General features: G+C 37.5%; 1 protein-coding gene across 1 annotated transcript; it reads left to right on the forward strand.

The window, feature by feature from the left end:
• Positions 1-810: 810 nt before the first annotated feature.
• On the forward strand, positions 811-5968 carry LOC145767174 (uncharacterized). Its single transcript, XM_082578947.1, has 5 exons — positions 811-930; positions 1950-2122; positions 2283-2430; positions 4745-4851; positions 5216-5968. The coding sequence occupies exons 1-5, from the start codon at positions 852-854 to the stop codon at positions 5453-5455; spliced, it is 747 nt and encodes a 248-aa protein (XP_082435073.1). The 5' UTR covers positions 811-851; the 3' UTR covers positions 5456-5968.
• Positions 5969-22408: the final 16440 nt, after the last annotated feature.

The raw sequence follows: 22408 nt of genomic DNA on the forward strand, positions 1-22408 counted from the left end.
CCAAATTTGACAAAATCAAACATGTAGCCAAGGCTCTAGGTCACGTTTATAGATAGGGATTGACAGTTGGGACCCTGGCTGTCGCCGGACGTTATTTGTTTATTTAATTACCTAAAAAACTGGACAATCGGAAAGGATAAGTAGGCTATCGGCTACTGACTACTGTATATATAAAAATTTGTCGATTTCATCTCAAAATACCTTGACTTGAAAATGACCTTTAAAATGATTGTCGTTTTCGTGTGAGCTTCTGGGGCCGAGGATCTATCCTTTTACCACCCCGGATTACACTGGAAGTCTACTAGAGAGCAACCAGTCTTTGGTTTCATTATCCATTAGGCGCATACTTTCCATTCCGTTAGGTGGCTTGAAGATGGTACAATCATTGATGATGTGGTCTGTGGTCTGTTCCTCGGTATCACATTCCCAAGAGGAGGAAGAGGCTATTCCCCATTGGTGCATGGTTGAGCGGAAAAGCCCGACGCCCGTGCGGGGACGGTTGTGTGGCACCCATGCCTGTTTTAAATGATGAGAGACTGACACAGTGCAGAAAAAACTCTCGAAGATTTTTGGTATTACGGTTTTCTTATTTTGCAGCATAATTTCGTGCTGGGCCTTTGAGAGAGCAAGTTGGACAGGTGCTGAGATAATATCCGGACATAGCCCTATCTATTTCAGTAGTTTCTTATATCTGAATTGTATGATTTTATTTTTTAACACCACTGCAAAATAGCTAGCAAAATTTATCATAGTCTAAACATTGAATCGTAATATATTCAAGTCACTTCATCACTTTTCATCAGATTTAGAGTACACCAGTTGCAAGAACTTTACATGTTAATCTTGTAGCCATGAAAGTGATTTGTGCAGGCCAACAGAAAACTGGAACAAAATCGTTGTGTGCTGCTCTGCGTATACTTGGCTTAACAGGTTAGTTGGTAAAACAAGAGTTTTACTGATAATCTGTAGGCAAATCAAGTTTTTTGCACTCAAATACAAAAGCTATTCCGCTATATTATACCGTACACGCATTGCACTGTTAGTAGATGCATAGTAGCCTATCAAATGTGTAATGTAATTATAATTGTAATTTCAAAACAAAATTGGTCTAAATTACAATTAGGCTACATTTGATAAGCTGTACGCATGATATTGGTACTTTTGTTGAGCCGCTATTTGGGGTTCAAAAGGGACTTCTACATTGCAACCTAATCTTTATCAAATACAATTCTACTTGTCTTTGATAAAATCAAACTTTCAAAAATCATCGATAAACATAAATATTGAAACATTTAACTTGTGTAATTAATTACATTTGGAAGAAATTTTAATACATTTGAAAATTCCAGAAGACTGTAGGCCTAATTTTAATGTATTTGAAAATATTGTGATGCATGTAATTGAACTGAAAATGATGTAATTGAACTGAAAATGATGTAATTGATTCAACTTTGCTGTCTAATCGCAACTTGGCTAAGCTAGTGAAAAAGCTTATAATTGATTGTACAATTATCGGGTTGATGTGCATTTTTTTTTGACATAGGTAGCTTAAGGGCCGGATTTAGCTGATGGGGGGCCGGGGCACTTTAGACGGGGGCCCCCGTGCAAAAAAATTGTTCGCGCCTACCGCGCGAAAAACCACCTCTACGTCTACAGTACCATTAATCCAGCACTGCACTGCACAGCATTTTGCAGAAACTTTCAAGGCTAAAAGAAAAAATAATAACCACAAAATCAAAATCACATTTTTTCCACATAGGGAGGGCCTTCAAAAGGGAGGCCCGGGGCACATGTACTCTCTTCCCCCCACCCCTAAATGCGGGCCTGGGTAGCTTACCAGTTTTTCAGCATGTGAGTGAAGTTAAATTCGTTTTTATGGCTGTATACAAAGCTACTCCGAGTGGGTCAAAATTTTTTTTATTGCTTTAACACAATACATTTTATTCCAGTTTATGACTTTGACGAGCAAGCTTGGTATATAGGCAATGAGCTTAAAAAAGCTTTAGATGTCGGATGCAGTAAAGAGGAATATCGGCGCATGCTTGCTGGAGTTGACGCTGTAACGGACACTCCATGCTGCATTCTGTGGGAAGAAATCAGTGCGGCGTTCCCTGATGCCAAAGTACAGTATGCGTTAAGGTTAAAAAAGTAATCTATCTACCCAAACTACTACATTTAAGTGCTTCCAGTAAAATGCTCAATCGGCATAAGCCAAAAGCGTCCTAATCCTAATATTTAAGCAATGTAAACTTACAACTTGCGATACCGCGTTTTGTTTTCAGATTATATTGTGCAAACGTGCTAACGAGGAAGCTTGGGTAAAAAGTGTTCTAAACCAAGCTTCCAAAGTTCGAGAAAAGCCTCTGTTGAGATGCTTGCTTGCGTTATCCTACACAGGATTATGGATACAAGAGTATGGCAACTCATTCAGTAAGTAGGCAACAAGGGCTATAGCCTAGTATTCAAAAACAAAAGATGAATGGCTAATTTCTAAAAGCAAAACTTTCATTTCCTGTTCAGTTGCGAATGAAACTTATCAAGTTTATTTATTATTTAACTGCAGATAGTGCACACCGTTTCGGCCTTCCGGCTTCCTCAGTACAGTAGGTACACTGGGTATGGCCACAGAGATATGTTATTTATTGAGTTAGTATAACTTTATTTAAAATTTCACCAGTCGGCTAGGCCTACATAGCCGAGTGGTGAAAGCTCTGGTTTGACGTTCGATACCGCTCAAGAGCATATGACTGTAGCTTTGGCATGCCGTCGATTACGGAGTGGCGCCCCTTCGACTTCGAGAGAAATGCATACCACCCTTCTTAAGATTAGGCCTATGACCTGCTGAACTAAAGCTTTCTCGGTCCGCAGATAAAGATCTCCTCAATCAATTAAAAGTCAAGTTTTAATGAACTTGTGATTTTTTTATTAAGAGTAAAGTAGCCACCATTGGATTAAACGTTGGTTGGTTGGTTTTGAATCTTTATCCTCTGACTGACAAAGCCTGGATAGGTTATTCCTGGTAGTTTCGCATACGCGCGTAACGACTGAGCTCTGGAATAATCTGAATGCTTATGAGAACTGCCAGCTTCATGTCAGAAATTTTTAAAGGCTTAAAACTGCAAAATGGAAATATGACTTACATCTGTTGTGTGTAGTTTTCTGTATAGCTTTCTGCTGTTGAATTCAACAAATTGTAACTTTTTCGTCTCGAAAATGACGAGACAAAAACTATCTGCTCTTCAGCAGCCTTTCGTTGCGAGTCAAAACAAATACATCAACTAGTAGGCACAGTGCCGGTCTTTGGGGTGTGCAAACCGTGCGATCGCACAGGGCCTGCAATTTACTCAGAAAATGCAGTAATTTTATCATTTCCAATGGAAAAATTCAACAAAGGAATTAGCAACAAGAAAACATAGAGATTCAACGGGTGCAACCTATTTCGTCACCTGAACATTTCGTACTCTGAAAAGATCGAGAAAAAAAACAACAGAACCGAAGTCGCTAGTCGGAGTTGCCGCAAACTTTTCAAAATTTTTCTCGATTTTTTCAAGGGACGAAATAGGTCGAAATTTGATTTTGTTACTCTGATTTCAGGGTACGAAATTGGGGTACGAATTTTTCAGGGGACGAAATAGGTTGCATCCAGACTCAACATAGAGACATAGCTTTATTTCCGAAAAATGCCAAAGAAAGCATGATCTTATCCTTTTGCTATGCCACCGGACAGCACCATTTTACCGTAGGCCTAATATTCATACCCAAATTTTTGTTGAACATGCTCTCAGAATGCCCCAAATTCAAAGTAATTTTTCAAAATTTTCTGGGAGAGGCCCCCAGAAAGACCCAGAAAGTCTGGGGTCCTCCCCAGAAAGACAAAATTTTCTGGGGGAGGAGCCCAGACCCCGCCGCTGGGTGTCGCCTTCGGCGATCACGCCGTCCGACCTGCAAACCACCACTCTCCCCTTTCAACGTGCCTAGCTACGCTACTGAATTGGATCATTGTCATTGGGGCCCGCAAAGCATATTCGTCACAGGGCCCGAAATACCCTAAGACCGGCACTGAGTAGGCATCCTTCCATCTTTTCAGATGATGGTAGCACTCTGGGTACGGCAGCTTCTCATGTGGCTCTGAAGTCCAATCCTGGCGTGGCAGTCTCGTCCACAGTTTGGACATATGAAATCAGCGGAGTTCTGAGGCTGCTGTCTCTCTTTCTTTTATACATCAACTAAAGTTGGAGAATAAGCAGGGTCGTTGAGAGAATAGTTGAAAGAATAGTGCCAACAAGAAGTCCGGACCCCCAAACAAGACTTATAAAGAAACCAATAGGGCTCCAAAACATATGTGGTGATTTCTTCGTTTGTCCAGAAAGTTTTCAATAGCCCTTGAGATTATCCTAGGCCGCGTCCAAATGTGTCCCCGGAAGCCCCTTGTCAATGTTACTGTGATTTAGTGGCGAACGGTGACCATTTTTTTGGGTGTTCATTTTTTCCAGCAGGATTTAAGCACACACCAGATTTACAGTTTGCTCGAGAGTTGTTCAGATCATATCAAAATAAACAGATGTAATATGATTTAAAGACCCACTGTGCAAATCAAGCAAGTGTTTGAAACTTCATAAGAAATGTAAACATCCTAAAAATGGATACCGTATGCCACTGCTGTAAATAGACCATAGGTTCCAGGGATGTCAACAATGATGACAATGACGACAACATTACTTTGTTCTAAACTTCATTTTGCAAGTGAGAGTTGGATTTGGCCAAAAAGGATCAAAGCCATGGAGGCGCGAACCCTTCAATGAACAAGTGATGCTTATGCGATATAGGCAACACAACTCTCACATTTATCAGGTAGGTGAATGGTTGACACATAAGGCTACAACTAAAAAATCAATCCTTTTTGTAAATTTCACTTTTTCTGGTATTGAGTCAATGTAAAAATTGATTGGTGTGGAGTCCCACCCAGAGAACTAGTGTATTTCTACCATTTCTACCTGCGCTGTTGTATTTTATAAAAATAAAGAACGATGAACAAAAATAAATAAATCGCGTACGGTGTTATATTCATTATTCAATAAAATCTACTCGTGGAAAATTCCATCGCATTAGCTTACATCAGGGAAGGACAACATAGCATACGACATGGGGCCGGACCCGGCCGCCGATTGGAGACGTTGCTCGCCCCCGGCTTATATTTTTTGCTTATGTGATTTAGACTGTTCCCAAAGAGAAGCTTTTGGACTTCAACTTAAAGGATGGTTGGGAACCTCTGTGCAAATTTTTGGACCTGCCTGTTCCCAAAGAAGAATTTCCTTTTCGAAATAAAGGAGGAGTGATTATAGACGAACTTATGGACGATTCTTTAATTTTCAATCAAATCAAAAAAGAATGCCTTATTAGTTTAAGTGTCATCTTTATCGTAGTTGCTTACATTGTGTATACTTTTGTGCTATAACTTAATTGCATTACTGTCTACCACAGCAAAAGCTTCTTGATTGTTTACAGCAGATCATCATGGCTATAGATAGGTAGGCTAAAACTTAACACTTAAAAGAAGAAAATATGCTCAAAAACACGATGTTTCAAAACTTTATACTGTGGTTGTTTTGTTGCATAAATCTGGCTTCACGAAGGCCTGAAAGTAGCCTACAAAGATAAGTTGTCATCAGTGGCAATACGGCAATGATTTGAATCATAAATGATTTGATCGCATATTTTAATGAGCTTTTTTTGCTCTCACTAGCCAAATTGTTGACAAGCTATTTACACGAGAAACGACATTAAAAACAATTTTAATGGGCAAATCAGCTTACCCTAATGTAGTTGTCTAGTATTAGAGTACCGTATATTGGTTAATAATGACAATATTAAAAGATGTCATTGTAAATCTAATTTCTTTCTTTTTTGTTTGAGAAAAATGAGTGGAACTCGTACGTGGTAGCCAAGTTATTAAGCTTTTAAATCGCAGTTGTTGGATCTTGAGTGGATATAATAAACAAAACAGCTTTCTAAACTTGTTTCTGAAACGCTTTTTATGTTGAGGGATCTAGAAAATAAACTTTGAAACACTTTTTTGCCATCTGGGTAGTCTATCTGCTTTACTTAGATTCAAAATAATGTTTGAAATAGAAATTGGCATTGCAGCCTGCTGCATAAATAAAGCGATACCGGTAGTCACAATAAATCAATTTCAAGTAAGATCCCAATAACACCGCTACCTTCATTGTGACCCTTGTAGCACTCATCCCGAGAGTTGATCCTTGCTTAATTACACAAGAAAAAAGATATACGGCAGTGGTGGGAATCGAACCCACATCAGCGAAATAAATAGCTTACTTCTCTAACCTTAACCCTCTAGGCTACAAAGGGGCGTGAAAACTTAAAGCACTGCTGGGCCAAATAATACCAGTTTGGTCCGTTAGCTCAAATTTACCGTATAGCCTAGCTCGTGAGCTTACCGTACTTGTGACATATACAGTGCAATACAAGAATAACAAAATTTGCAAATGGAAGATGGAAAAAATTTTTGAGATGGAATGGAAGGTATGATAGATGAAAGTAATGCGTTCTTTTAATGCGTACTACTGTTGCCTATTAAACGGTAATGAACTGCTTTATCAGCATTCCGATTGTTACCGAGGAGTTACTTAGGCCTACCATATTTTCATCGCCTAAGAAGAGGGCACGTTTCGCCAGCGGGTAAAATACAAGTAGAATGTTACGTATGAAGAATTTTTTACATCCTTTTCGATAATTATAGATTTGTGCAGTAAAAGTTACACCAAAAAAATAGACAAGTTTGTTCGTTTCTCGAAAGCCAATTTGTTAGATTTGTGTGACAAAATGAAAATGTGATGTGATAATGTCATAAAAATGTGACAAATCAGGCAGTATCTGCAGCTATAGCAGGGAGCTATAGCCATCATAGCCATGCCTTAACTTTTTTCAGAAAAAATGGATCAGCTTTAACGAAATCATAAAATTACTTGCCCGAAATATAATTGAAGTTGTATACAGCTGTTAATGAGATGCTAAGGACAGACTCAACTAAAAGGCTGTTTCTTTCCCTGTAGCCAACCATTGTGGCTGTATCATAGATTAAAGTCATTCTACATTTGCACTCACATAAGTTGTAAGTATCCATGCCACGATTTATTTTGAAATAGGCTGTATGTCATGCATAGTGCACTTCGGATTATTATTTCGATTTGCTTCACTTGACAAGTTAGCCAAACTATTAAGTTGGTAATCAGCAACGTTTACAAGCGCTGGATCAATACAAAATAGCTCTGGGTAAAATAACTTAATAAGTTGTTGTAAAACTGTGAGAACCTTAAAATGTAAATATGTCAAACTCTTTTGCAAGTTTTTGCGTTTTTTAATGTTTCATTTCTTTGTGATTTATTCCATTTTTTAATTTTCTCATTTTTTTTTAATTTGTCCAATTTTTCATTTTCATAAATTGGTTGATCAGATCTCCTCAAATGAGGAAATTTCCTCACAATGAACGTCAAAGCAATGTAGTATGTTTCAATTGTTTAGAACAGCAGATCAAATAGTACGTCAATGTTTTTTTTTAGTTTATAAATCAGAATGTTGTATTGGTAGAGAAATGGTTAGAAATTGCGAAAAAGTCATATAACAATGAAATCCTGTTGAAAATATGAGCAAGAAAACTGAAAATGTAAAAAAATAGGACATTTGAGCATTTTTGGGTGTCCTCGGAGGACAATATATTTTTCTTCAAAAAAAAGGACAAATCCTCTTAAAAGAGGGCATATGGTAGCCCTAGAGTTACTCCGCTGAATGGAGAGCAGTCTTTAGAATGCGTTGAGAACCAGCGAGTCCAACCAGCGTCGTCATGAGAGTCAAACCATGAGAGTCGAACCAGCGTCGCGTGATCTTGAACCTTTTTCGTTCACGAAGTCGCACGCTAACCAATTGAGCTATCGGACCGTGGTTTCGCATTGGCCTCTGCTGCTTCTAGATCTGATGTCGATTCCAGGTCAGGTCAAACCCAAGACTTTAAAACCGGTGCCGATTGTGTTCTTTCTTGCATAAAGCAGTGAGAATAAATCGGGTGATAATGTGATGATAGCCTATTTGTAAATCTGATATAAAATTTAAAATGAGCCCTGTCGTTAAAAGACCTTAGCTGTTGTAGAGCGACAATAAATATAACCATAACATTATTAAGATAACGATGTAACACGATGTAACTTGTCTTCCAATCAATGGATTTATGAACTAATGCGAACAGACTGCTATTATCAATCTTTGTATTTAGTACATTACGACTCAGCTCTTCGGAGTTGAGTATCTGCTTTGTTTCTACTTTTTATGTGTGATTGTGTAATATGGACCATCTTGAGTCTGATGCAAATAAATAAATAAATAAACAAATTATCCAGATTGGTTGAAGCGCCGTTCTGTCTGCATCTTCTGTTTGGTTCCAAGTTTCACTGCAATCACTGGGCTCTAATAAAGTTCAGTTGGTTTTTATTTCTGACCATCACAACAAAAAAATAATATATGTCAAAGTAGCCTACCAACCATAGAAGATTAGAAAAAGGTAGAAGCAACAAAAAAGTTAAAGCAAATAAAAGTTGTTATATTAAAGAGGCTAAGCTTATATCAACCCTATCAACCAGTGGCGCGGGAACTATTTTTCTCTAGGGGGGGCTGAAGCTGTCGTAGTGCTGACAGCTTCTGCGGGGCTTTGCCCCCCAGACCCCCTTTGTGTGGGAGAACATTCAAAAATGGTAGTAGGCTAACGATTCGCTTCCCTCCTGTGTAAAAAAAAAACGACGCCAAAACACACACATTGTAAATTGTGACCAATCAAGAACGGCAACAACAAAGCAGCTGTTTAGGAAATTAAAATGAAAACGAACAAATTAAAAAGTGATATCAAAACGACAGTTTGTGGAAATTGGTTCTCACACGCTTCCGAAGATTGCTTTTCGCTCAGGTGTTTTCTCTATGAATTGTGTCATGAGTTCTTTGACATCGACAGTGTCCAAAATGTTTTGGTGGACATGCATCAACGCAAGATGAGTAAGTATTTTTTTGTCATTGAGCTTCTCAAGCACGTCTTCAGGCGTCTTAGAGCTGAAAAAAGAACGTTCTGATGGTGCAGCAGAAACTGGAGGCAGAGCTCCACGAATTTTTGCATTTTTTTGAAAAGATCTAGTGTTTGAGGGTTTACTGTAGTTGCGATAGTATCTCAGCAACCTTTTGAACGAATTTGCGGTTTTTCCATATTTTACAACATCCCTGAGCAAGGTAAATTCCGTTTTTAGGCGATCTTTTCTGATGGCATCGGGTAAGCTGATCTCAGTATCAGATCTTTCCTCACCGTTTTCACAGCTCAGAAGGGCCTTCTCTCTGTTGGCTGCTGTAAGCAGATCCGCCTGGTCAAATCTTCGATCAAGCTCAGCTTGAACCAAATCAAGGGCTTCATCGATGTATTTCCGTTTCCACGCTCCTTCTCCAGCCGACGACGACAAAGCATCCGATTCCTCTGTGTTTCGAAATCTCTAATGACGTCTTTAAGGTCATTGGCAGACGCAAAGACGTTCGCTGCTTCCATAAGCTTGGAAACGGATTCATCGTTTCTGAGATTTTTGATCTGTTCGAGGAGAATGGTGATGGATTCCAAGCTGAAGAAGCAGAGATCTTCTTGTTTTGAAGCTATCTTGCGACGGCTTCTGCAGGCTGAAAAACTTCACCGCTGCAAGTAATTGCAAGATAAAGCCTCGTCGTGCGTGCTTGTTTTACTAAGCCGAATATTTTTATGTTTGTCTCCTCTTATTGCACTATCTTCTGTCATGTCAGTAAGACATTGCAACAGGGTAGGGTAGCACTTAACAACACGAGCGAGGACAGAAGCACGAACGCACCAACGAGTAGGACACAAACCCAGCAAATTGCAGGCAACTTCATAGGAACCAAAAAGCGACATGAATAAAGATTTACATGTAGAGTTAGACGATTCACGAATTACAACTGCAACAATTTGAACGAAGTTTAAGGCATCGGCAATAATCCTCACGTCCTTTACAAACAACGTTATGTACTGCACCTTAAATGTCAGAATTTTCTAGGGGGGGGGGGGGGGTGGAGGGCTGAAGCAATTATCGAAAATTCCAGGGGGGGATGAATTGGCTGTAGGGGGGCTGCAGCCCCTAGAGCACCCCTACTTTCCGCGCCCCTGCTATCAACCATAATAACGCTGTAGTAGAAAAGTGTTCTCCGAAGATTTAGTAGCATGCACAAATGCACAACGCATAGCCTAAATACTTGACCCGAAAAGGCAGCGATGGTAGGTTACAATTCAAGTCACTACTTGATAATAATTATTTGCTACTCTTATAAAACCAATGGTTTTCAAATATTTTGTAGAAACATCTTGTTTGTATGAATCGCTTTATAAAATCATAAGCTAAGCCTATTCTCCGAACATTCGGTAAATTATTCAAAAAAATATTTTTAAAAATATTTTAAAGACAATATTCTCTGCTGTGTTTTCGTTCCCTTTCGAAAAAAAAACATAATCAAAGCCGCCAAAGCGGTTCGTGGTTTTACAATTAATAAGTTATAGAAATAATTAGGTGTAGAACAAGAATATCTGCTTAATTTTTTAGATCAGATTAATTAATCATTAATATTAAGAGCACATGATTCTGAAAACCGTATAAAATTATTGGAACTTTTTTAAAAGTAATCATTGGAAAATTGTAGATCCTGCATCGTGATGACACAAGCTTTTCCGTATTCAGTAATTGTTGGGACAATATAAGTTTCAGAGTGGCAACGCTGGTTTTTAGGTCGTCAAATTATCAAATGAGTTTCTGTAATTCTGTTCAGACTTCAGACAGGAACACACAAATCGTGCTACTGAATAGAAAATTAAAGGCTGTGGCTATATTTACACTACATAGTGTAAAAATAGCCTCAATAGTGTTGCCAGATAAGGAGGTCTGTCCTAATTTGAGAAAAGTTTAAAGCTGTTGAAAACAAAAACTTGTATTTTTGGAAATTTTTTTAGTCCTTGGCAAAGATCAAAACCTTAATATTATTCCTAACTTTAACCCTTACCTTAACCCTTCCTAACTTTAATTCTAACTCTGGCAACACCTGATAGTAACCATGGCATTAAGTGTGGAAAAATAGCCACTTCCAAAATTAAATGCTAATGTTCGGGAAATCTTAAGGATTTTGTGAATAAGAAATTGTGATTGTAAAAAATTAGAAGTCCTGTTGAGGTCAATTTTTGTAGTAGTGATGGAAAGTTTATTTGAAGGGCTCAAATTGAATATAATCCTTAAACTGTCTTTTTAAACAAACTTAATTTTGTTGACCGGGTTAAGTACTTAGGTGTGCATATAAGAAGTGACTTGCATGATGATTGTGATATCACCACAAGTTTGTTCCTTTCATTGCTCTGTAAATAAATTACGGTAAGAGCTAGAATTGTTAAGTGTTTTCAACTGGTCGAAAATACCTTATTTCGATCATTTTGTATACATACGGTAGGCCTACTACCGCACCTGTATGTATGGAAGCCAACTACCAGAGCAGATATTTGTGTTTTAATATTCATCGTCTTCGAGTAGCATACGATAATTCGTTTCATATTTTATATGGACTCATTACATCAACATCAGTGAGCTTAACATCTCTTGAATGACTATTAGGGTGTGTCGTGTGCCCCCAAAAATTTAAAAAATGGTTGAAAACAAAATTATTTTTTTTTGTGGGTGAGGCTTGACTAAAAAAGCAAAATTACAAAATTTCAAAAAATTTGGTCAAGGTTTAGGTGCTCCACATCCCAATTGCCTGTATCCCCTTGTTGGTTTGACAATAGGGTGGATTGAAAAAAAATTTTTTTTTAATTAAAAAAAAGGGGGGTCTAGACCACTGACAAATTGGCTAAAAACAATAACAAAACTGGTTTCAGGGAGTTGTACCACATATTGGCCGTTCTACCCCCCATTTTATGGGGAAATACCCCCAAAATTCTCAAATCGGATGTAACTTTGGAACTGCTGGTGCTAGGAACATGAGTTTGGTATCAAATGATGCAGAATCATAATGTTTCTATCTGCTCTATGAGGATTTTTTGGCTTAATTTCACTAGAAAAAAAGTTATGACAAAAGCGTATATTTGACAATGTTTTGGACAAAACGGTAGCGCAGGCACAAGGTAATGAGTAAATGCACATGCTGTACTGCATATGTTGATGCAGGTCACAGATGACTTGGATACTTTTGCTTATTGCATTTGCAATCAATATACAGCATGGTATGCATAATATATGGTACACACTACACATGATGTAGAGAATACAAGGGTTAATCGAGAGCATGTAGGCAGTGGTCTAACGTTACAGTAGTGTGACTGGAAATACAATATAGTGCTCGTGTCATTTACACACACACTCAACACAGTAGCAAGTAACAACTTTACTGCACGACCTGGGGGTTACTAACTGGACTGTTCAAAGTGTAGGTGCATAAAACAAATACTGTAATTAGTAGACATAATTGGTGATGGGTAGACTGTGATCTGCCATGAAATCATTGTCAAGAAAATACCAGCACACAGATTGATATACTCCATACTGCTGCATGTGCTAGACTACCTGTACTACATTGAGACTTTAGCAACCAGCACAAAAAGGTGAACATGTCAATCTAGTGGGAATTCCTTCTTGCTGTTGAATTCTTTCATAAGTTGATGATATCGCACCTTCTGACGAATCAGTCCATCCCTTCTTTCAAAACCTACAGCATATAAGCTTGCTTTAACAGTCACTAGCTTAACGTGACACTCCACTGCTTGGTTGTGGCAAGGATAATCCAGCTGCAGAGGTTCGTCGATGACATTGTCAAGCTGTTGATCTGCTAGCGATCTCATGATAGGTGGCTCAGACTTATGAACTGTGCCAAGCTTCACAAGTTGGTGGTATGATTTTGCTTTAGTATTAAGCTGTAGCACAAGAAATCTGCATATTGCAGGTGGCACGGCTGGTGAAATTTCCTTTCTCAGCTTTCGATTTTCATCTTCTGCTTTTTGTGAGGAGCCAACATGATTCTTGCTTTGCTTTTCCTGTGCTTGTGAACCTAAGGAATAGATTTGTTGGCCTGCTGCTCTTCTAACTTGGCAGTCTTCATCACCTAGCATTCCAACAATGACATTTTCAGAGTGAGCGAATAATGCATTGCATTCCAAAACCTTCTTTGAAATCTTTTACTTCTTGGCTTAAGAAGATTTCTTTGCAACATGTTGAAGAAGTTTTTTGACCCATCAGATAATGAATTGTGGTGTTTTATTTCAAACCAAGGTGGGAAGCAAACCTTGATGCAGTACTCAGACAAGTTCATGAAACTTTTGGAAGGGTTGATTGCATGAGTGTATTTACGAAGTAGCCTACAAGCAAGTGTTAGCCACCTTGAATGACATTACTTTTGTCAAAAGTGGAGGATTTGGTGTTGCGTTCACCACCAACATACGCAGTGCTATAACGAATGGTTAGTGTTAGACAGACCAAAACAGCCTAAGTAAGGTTACTGTACAAGCATTGCCACAGGCCTACTTAATCCTTTGTGGTTTCATGCAAACCTTTGACGGGGGGGGGGGGGGGGGGGTCAGTTATACTTTTAGCCTCCCTTTTAGATTGTTACTACTGCATGGTTAATAATGTTGCTTAGAAAACAAATTGGTATCAAAATTTATATTTGGTGTATTTCAGCTACTTATGCACGACATGGCCTGGATTTCTGCATATAGCAAAATATGTATGTGCAATAAACGCAACGTCAAATCTTCCACTTTTGACAAAAGTAACAATTTGCTGTCATCATATCTCACATACCTGACGTGATAGGATAAATCTGAGGGCAGATTCGGATTCAGCACCCCAAAATTACTCTAAATCAGTTTTCAAAGTTCATAGAGCAAAAATCGTGTACACCAGTGTTATGTTAAAACAAGGTATTTATGGAGTATGGGGGTCAAAATTCCTGTATTTTTAACTGCAATGTGTAGCACCTAAACATTAATATTTTTTGCTGAAACTTCATATTATTGTTGTTTTAGTGAAACCTCACCATTGAAAAAAAATAATACAAAAAATATGAACATTGGGGCACACGACGCACCCTAATGACTATATTTAAGGCATTGATATTTTTGATTTGATTGAATCTTTATCCTCGGACTGGGAAATCTTCTTGCAGAGCTTGATCCTGGCAGTTTCGCATACTTAGAGGCTTTGAATCACTGACACAGGCCCGGTCACAGACATTGACAGAGTGAAGTGTCCGATTGTTAAAGTGTTGCTTGTAAATTATTCCATCCATTAGTTGCCACTGAATGGAGAGCAGTTCTTAACATGCGTTGCTCAATCGCACACCCCGAGAGTCGTACCAGCGCGCTTGATCTTGAAGCTACTTCGTTCCAGAAGTGACACGCTACCCAACTGAGCTATCGGTAATAAGAAAGCTTTTTGCTTTTATCAAACGCTGTAAAGTAATAGTTTAATTTCGTCGCTCATAAAATCAGATTCTTACTGTCATCGTTTCATGAACACTACAAACAAACAAGAAATCGCGTATAACCTTATTATGAATGTATCTACTTGTTTATACTGACATAGCGTATCTCTTACCCACGTAGCCGGTCGTTTGGTCGACAGACATTTGGTCGACAAGACATTTGGACGACAAGACATTTGGTCGACAGGACATTTGGTCGACAGAACATTTGGGTTAGGGTTAGAGTTAGGTTGGGTTAGTTAACTAACCCTAAAATGAATCGTTCTGTCGACCAAATGTCCAGTCGACCAAATGTCTGTCGACCAAATGTCCTGTCAACCAAATGTCTGTCAACCAAACGTCTTGTTGACCAAATGTCTGTCGACCAAATGACTGTCGACCAAATGTCTGTCGACCAAATGACCGGGTACCATAGCCACATGGACTACCAAATAACGTGCGGAGCGATCTTCAAAAAGAGAACCTTGTGGCACATGTTGTGTGCGCTTGGGCAACCCATTTTAGGACTGCTTTCCATTCAGCGACATCTAGTAGTGGATGGAATAATTCCTCATCAACAACGTTTCAACAATTGGAAACTTCACTCTGTCAATCTCGGTAACCGACCTTGCATCAAAAGCCTCTACAAGTATGCGAAACTACCAGGAATAACTTATCAAGGCTTTGTCAGTCCGAGGATAAACATTTAAAACCAACCAACTGATACCGTAGCTTGTAAGATTAGATGCTGAATAAATGATTTTAATTTTTAACTTGTTTAAACACATGATTTGATTTCTAAAGGCTATAGCCATTGTACTGATGTGAAAACGCTTAATGATTGTTTCAGAGTTATAATTGATTATATAAAGCAAGTTAAAGTAAAAATGACCAGCTTATTATTCTGCACAAATGATGAAGTTACTTAGAAAAAGATTATCATGGAAAATTATTAACATTTTCATAAACCAAGTCTTTGGCTTACTTATATTGTAAATTACAATGGCTCGTAAGGACTCATCTTCTAAATCTCCGTCAAAAGACAAAGTGGATCGACTTTCTGTGGTTATTATTGAAACAATATGCCGGGTAGGTGTTGTATAACTGCTTTTATTTTATAAAATTATAATTGGAAGAGGCTATGTTTACCATATATTGTGAATATTATATAGCCTGTTTCTCGGTTTACTCAAGCGAGATATTTGACCTCAATATACGCTCAGGTACCGTATGTTGTATACAATTCATCAGCTTGTATTATTTTGCGAACCGTAAAGTTGCGCATGCATAATAAACGTATGACTGTGGCAGTGTGGCTGTAAAAAATAAATGCAAAACTAAAACCCTCAAATTATACATTGATGAAACTATTGTTTTTTAAACATGTATTGGTAATTTTTGCAGCCGTCAAACTTATTGGGAACAGCAAAATTGTAGTGGGTCAAAACAGTCATTTCCCTAAACCAGTGGTTCTCAAACTTTTTTTGTTGCGACGCCTCTGGAGAAGTTTTCTGGACTTGCGACGCACCAGCAAATAAAAGTTAATGAGGAAAGTTTATTATTAAAGTTGTGTTTATTGATACAACAACAAAAATCAATGCACATTATTTAGCGTGACGTGTGGGTTGTTTGTTTTTACAAAGTTTGTTGAATCTTGGGAGAATTTTTGAAATTGTCACCTGCATTTAACTTTCAGTTTTAATTCGTAAACGATATTTGCTTTTTGTCACCGCCAATGCAGAAAATCCTGCTTCACATAAATACGACGTGGCAAATGGGACAATAATTTGTAGTGATTTTTTCATCAAAGGTGAATAATCATAATTTATTGAAAACCAAAATTTGCCGGATTTCCTGAATTAAACATCTTTTTCAGGGAATTGTCACAGGAAAGGTCAATGTAGGTTTCTTTTTCTTGTGCAGTAAAAGGTGATGAAGTAGGTTAGACGAAAAGATCACGAATCTATTCGTAGTTTAATAAATTTTCGGGGAAGTATTTTGCAAATTTCGACTTGAGCTTGGACAAATGTTGCCCAAATATGCTTCGCAAATTTGAAGGCAGCGCCATACTTTTCTTTTCAAGCAAATTGGACAAGAAAGTAAAGTATTGAGAGCTTCCAGACAGGCTTGCTATATCTTCCTTCCAGCTTCCACTATAACAGCTTATTAACAAATGCTGCAATTCTATCTGAAACGTCAAGCATATTTTTATCCGGCCTTTGCAAAGAAATGTTCAGTTTGGCAAAGATATCACACTTAAGTAAGCCATTTTCAATAAAAAATCGTTCTGAGGAACAATCTGCAAGTGGATTATTTTCTTGCTGCAAAAAAGCCTGTAGTTCGTCTAACAATTTGTAAAAGCGTTCAAAAGATTTTCCAAGTGAAAGCCACCTTGGATGAACAATGAAAGAGCAAACCTTGATGCTCTGCATTCATTTCTCCACAAAGTTTTTCGAAAACTCTTGACTTACCACATCCCCTTTTGACGAACAAAAACTTACCTAGAAAAATTCTCAAATTCCAGCAAAATTTAAAAAAAATTCAACATCTAAACTTTGTTACTCATTATTGAAAAGGCATAAAAAATTGGGTTGTGTTTAATATGCTGCAAAAAAGGCAGTAGTCTACATCAATCGAGTCGCTTAAAATTTGAATCAAGTTTTTAAAAAAAGAAATGCTTCCGGGCTGTATTAAACTGATATCCTTCGGAATCTTTATCACAGGCTACGCAACACACGAGCCACCAATTTTGTCGAAAAAATCTGACTTTAGAAATAACATATGCACTAGGGCGGTCCTTATTTGGGGCTAAAAAATTTTTTTTATAATTTTTCAAGTCTCACCCCCCAAAAAGGTTCCATTTACCACAAAAAACCCTGTGTGAAAATTTTTTTCAAAAATATTAACGTTTAGAGGTTCCTCGAGGCCTCTGAAAATTTCACGTTTTTATGCATGTATGCCATACCTCTGTAAGCTTGGTTTTGCCATGCTGATTTTAAATGCACAAGTGTTAGCCTGTTAGGGCTTGTTTTTATCAGCATGGCATAATTAATAATAACCCAGTTTGGTATACCTAAGACAAAAGTTCTTTTTTACGATCTTGATGATAAATATTATTCATAAAAAAAAATGATAATGTTCACATGTTTGAAACTGATGAAGCATATTTAACTGCTTTGACATATTGCGCAACAAACAGTGTAAAGCAATGGCTATAAGTGAGCCTTTAGTTGCAATAAAAATAACAATGCACGCTGAATAGATATAGCCTATATAAGATGTGTAATTTAGAAAAATTGTGATTCATACGATATTGCAGTCATGTTAAAACAAACTTGCTAAATGCAAATTAATAGTCATTGGTTAATGGTTATAATGGTCAACGCCTCAAAAATGGTAAAATTTCACATTAAAGTCTTTTAAGTTAAGTGGTTCAGAAATGCATTTTTGATGTTGTAAAATGGCTTGAAGAAGATACTGCAACTGTTCCTCATCCTTAGTGAGTCGCCCGGAAAAATTTTGGATATGTGCTATAGCTCTTTCTGCATAATCATTGGTCACAGCTAGAGATTTACATAGTTCTCGAGCAGTCTGATAAGCACGGTTTTCTTCCCACTCTGACACAGGAAGATGGAGAAAAGAATCGGGAAGGCTTAATTTTTTGAACAACAACTTTGTGTTTGTACTGGCAAATAAAGATAGTGTCTTAGTTTTTAAGCTGTCAAGTGTCATGGTGACTCTTTTATTGGGTGCTTCCGAATTTTCTTCTCCAATTCTCACCCCTTCCACTATTTCTTCTTTGATGTTTGCTGCAACATCATCATCAAACAGAGAAAGGGCAACAAGCTCTTCCGAAAGATACCACAGATGACGACCCATCTTTTCAGTTGTTGCTTCGGAGATACCTTTGTTAACAGTTTTATAAGCTTCCAATTCTTTATATAAGGACAAATCATTGTTGGGTGCTTTTATAGCCAAAGGAACTGTTATCCACGCCTTGATATAGATACGTGTAAAAAACACACATAGGTCACGGAAACCGTTTTACTTACGGCACGTCAGGTGAAACTGACTTCGAAATAACCACACCTTAAAGGTGTATATCACTTTCATCATCCACCGTGCATGATGGCTTGCACCAGGTGCTTCAAAATTAGCTTGCCCCAGTGTAGTATCTCCAAGAAAAAGCAATGAGATTTCCATTAGTTCATGATAATCATCACGAGGTTGCTTTTCCTTGGCTAATACTACATGAATGAACTGAATAAGGTCATCCTTGATATCTTTAACACCAGCTGCAGCTTCTTCATCAGTGGAAGAATCTTCATAATTCTCTTGAGCTACGTACTCCCACTGCTCCTTGAACCGTTTAAAGAGCAGAACATCTGGTGCAGAGGTTGTTGACATTGCCTTTGTAAAGGCAGCTCCAGCGATAAGCTCCATGATATGATGGTGACATGCCAAATACAGTAGATCTCGACCAAGAGTTTGCTCAACAATAACACAGGCTCCATTTACACGGCCGGTATTTGAGCTAGTTGTGTCAAAGCACATTGTTTGTACATTTTCCTCCAGACCCCAGTGCTTAATTGCATGGCAAACTGCTAAAGCCTGGGCTTCACCTGTCCCAGATGGCAACTTACGTATGGATAGAAGCTGTGTTTGTCCATAAGAAACTAGTACATCAAGGTGGTCGACACTTTTGTTGCCAGTTAATTCTGGAAGAAGTTTTCCGTCCAAGTGCACAGTCAAAGATGCAGGAGAAAAATTTTGTAAGATCTCTTCCGCCAACTGTTTTCTGTACTGCCGGCGGCTCGCCTGATTGTTGACTGATTCAAAGCAAGATCCCTAATATTATGACCAAGGCTTTTAGCTGTTGAAGAGATGATAAACAATAAACATAGCTGCACGATCAGATACATTAGTACGGTCTAAATTTATTGCAAGATCAGCTGACATGATCTCCTTTTGCCCCCCGTTTTTTTTGGATGTGGAGATCTGGATGAACATGTGGCATCCTTAGAGTCAGTTGCAGAATCATTGTTTGTAGAACTAGAACTATCTTCTAGAACTGCCATCGATTTTAGTTCTACTGCTGCTTTTTCTGCTAAGTGTTGTTTTCTTTGTTTTTCAAACTTCTCTTTTACGTTTTTCTGCTTTCTCAATAAAACCACATCAATCTTGTCCATACATCCACGACTGCACGTCGACCCTTTTATCGTTGTGTCATAAGGAACTGTTTGTCTTCCTCAATGGTAATCATATTCATTGCTTTCAGGTGTTTTCATGTCTGCACAAAGTTGTTTAGAGGGGTTTCAAAAAGTTTATTTCATACCGCATTACACCCCTATACATAGTGTATGGGGAAATTTCAAGGGCCTTGAGGAACCTCTAAACATTAATATTTTTCAAAAATATTTCACACAGAGTGTTTTTATCCAAAATGGAACCTTTTGGGAGGGTGAGACCTTAAATTTTCAAAAGTCAAAAAATAAGGACCACCCTATTATGCACTTATGCAGTTTTTCTATGTTGTTCACATCTCGTTCTTCATTGGTGAAGCCAAGGTGAAAACAATATGTCATGCTCAATAGGGTGATTCATAAATTGAAATTTTTTTTAATTCAATGGGGCACCCTCTTGTATCGTGTCAATACCTGAAAAAATAATCCTGTCAACTTTTTAGGGCAATCGAAAGCATTTTTAAGGTTGCTACCGACTTTGAAAGCTGCACATAATACACAAATGGGTCATTCCATGTCAATTCAACAGGGTGTGTAAGCTCGACCCTCTTAGATTTTCTTGAAATTCTCACTAAAGCTTTGTATTGATGTATAATGAACACAAAAAAAATTTCAGCTCACTATTTCAAGACATTTAGAAATTACAGCCCTTCAAAGTCACCAAGGTGCCTCAAAATGCTTTCGCATATACATTTTCCTCCATGTTTGGGTCTTCATAACTTTTAATTTAAAGCATTTACGCAGCTGAAATTTGGTATTCTGAGTAAGAAGCAGCCCTACTTTTCATATCTACCACCAAAATTGCTAATTTCAGATTAGTTTTAGATGTAGAACCTTTCAAAAATTGAAATTTTTTGTATATAAAAAAAATTTATTGATTTTTAATGTCCACTATCTCCCAAACCAATAGTCACAAAACTACCATTTCGCGTATCATTAATCTATACTAGTTGGTAATTAACCCCCATGAGACTGACATCAAACAAATGTGAAATTATTGAAGTTCGGAGGGTGTAAAGATGGTTCGGGCTTCATCTTTGCACCCTTCAAACTTCAATAATTTCACATTTGTTTGGTGTCAGTCTCATGGGGGTTAATTACCAACTAGTATAGATTAATGATATGCAAAATGGTAGTTCTGTGACTATTGGTTTGGGAGATAGCGGACATCAAAAATTGATAAAAAATTTTCAAATGTAAAAAAATTCAATTTTTGAAAGGTTCTACATCTAAAACTAATTTGAAATTAGCAATTTTGGTGGTAGATATGAAAAGTAGGGCTGCTTTTTAATCAGAATACCAAATTTCAGCTGCGTAAATGCTTTAGATTAAAAGTTATGAAGACCCAAACATGGAGGAAAATTTACATACGAACGCATTTTGAGGCACCTTGGTGACTTTGAAGGGCTATAATTTCTAAACGTCTTGAGATAATGAGCTGAAATTTTTTTGTGTTCATTATACAGTACATCAATATGAAACTATAGTGTAAAATGTCAAGAAAATCTAAGAGGGTCGAGCTTGCACACCCTGTTGAGTTGACATGGAATGACCCATTTGTGTATTATGTGCAGCTTTCAAAGTCGGTAGCCACCTTAAAAATGCTTTCGATTGCCCTAAAAATTTGACAGGATTATTTCTTCAGGTATTGACACGATACAAGAGGGTGCCCCATTGAATTAAAAAAAATTTCAATTTATGAATCACCCTACTCAATGTATTTACAGCCTCGGAGGATGTATTCACAATATATAGTAAGAATAGCCACTGCTTTTATAATTTTATAGGTTATATGCCAAGGATTATTGTGTTTTGTTGCTGCACCCGACACCTAGTGACTATTTTGCTTAGATAATTTTTAATGGTCCTTTTGTATTTTGGAATTTTTTTGAACTCCATCTGTGAATGTTTCTATTGCAGATGTCTGGTATGCTTGCTTTCGAATTTTAAAACACAGAAAGCATTCTGATCAATATATATAACTTGCATTTATTGAATTAATGCAAGTCAAGTGGCAACTATTTTGCTTGTTAAAAATGGATCAGTATCACTAACCAGAGTTTCTACAAAATTCAGAAGCTCTAAAATTTTACTAATCACTGTATCCTGACCTTGACACTGTGGCATCCTAGTGACCCCTTTGTTTTCTACTGCTGTTTTAATCACATTTCTACTTTTTTTTGTTATATTATTGTGCTATACTACATGTACCGGTATCCCAATGTTTCTTCAGATTATGAAAACATCCAGAATCCAGATATCAAACTTTCTTTTGTTGTTGCTATTTCTTTGGTGGTTTTATCAAACATTTTATCTAAATATGAAACGTTTGTATGAATGACATTGAGTACAAACTATACACTACAGTTTATATATTTGATGTTGGATTAATTTTATTGTCCAACATTTTTTTTATTATCATCATGTTTTACTCATGTTTAAATTCAGTTGATTGCTGTTTCTGTTCTTTTTAAATCCACGGTATGTTTGTTTAATTAACTTTAGCACTTCAATTCAAATAGATTCGCAAGCAGAAACAACGTCCTTCTCTTGAACGAATATCAAAACATATTTTGTGTCATGTGTCACCCTCAAACTATACGTTCGATGAAGTCAACACACAC

The sequence above is a fragment of the Aplidium turbinatum genome, chromosome 3 (assembly GCF_918807975.1).
Source record: "Aplidium turbinatum chromosome 3, kaAplTurb1.1, whole genome shotgun sequence".
In the NCBI taxonomy this organism is placed as follows: Eukaryota; Metazoa; Chordata; class Ascidiacea; order Aplousobranchia; family Polyclinidae; genus Aplidium; species Aplidium turbinatum.

Coding starts and splice junctions, on each gene's coding strand:
- LOC145767174 (XM_082578947.1), top strand. CDS start 852: ATGAAAGTGATTTGTGCAGGCCAACAGAAAACTGGAACAAAATCGTTG. Junction 931..1,949: donor GCGTATACTTGGCTTAACAG/GTTAGTTGGTAA, acceptor ATTTTATTCCAG/TTTATGACTTTGACGAGCAA. Junction 2,431..4,744: donor AGAGTATGGCAACTCATTCA/GTAAGTAGGCAA, acceptor TCATTTTGCAAG/TGAGAGTTGGATTTGGCCAA.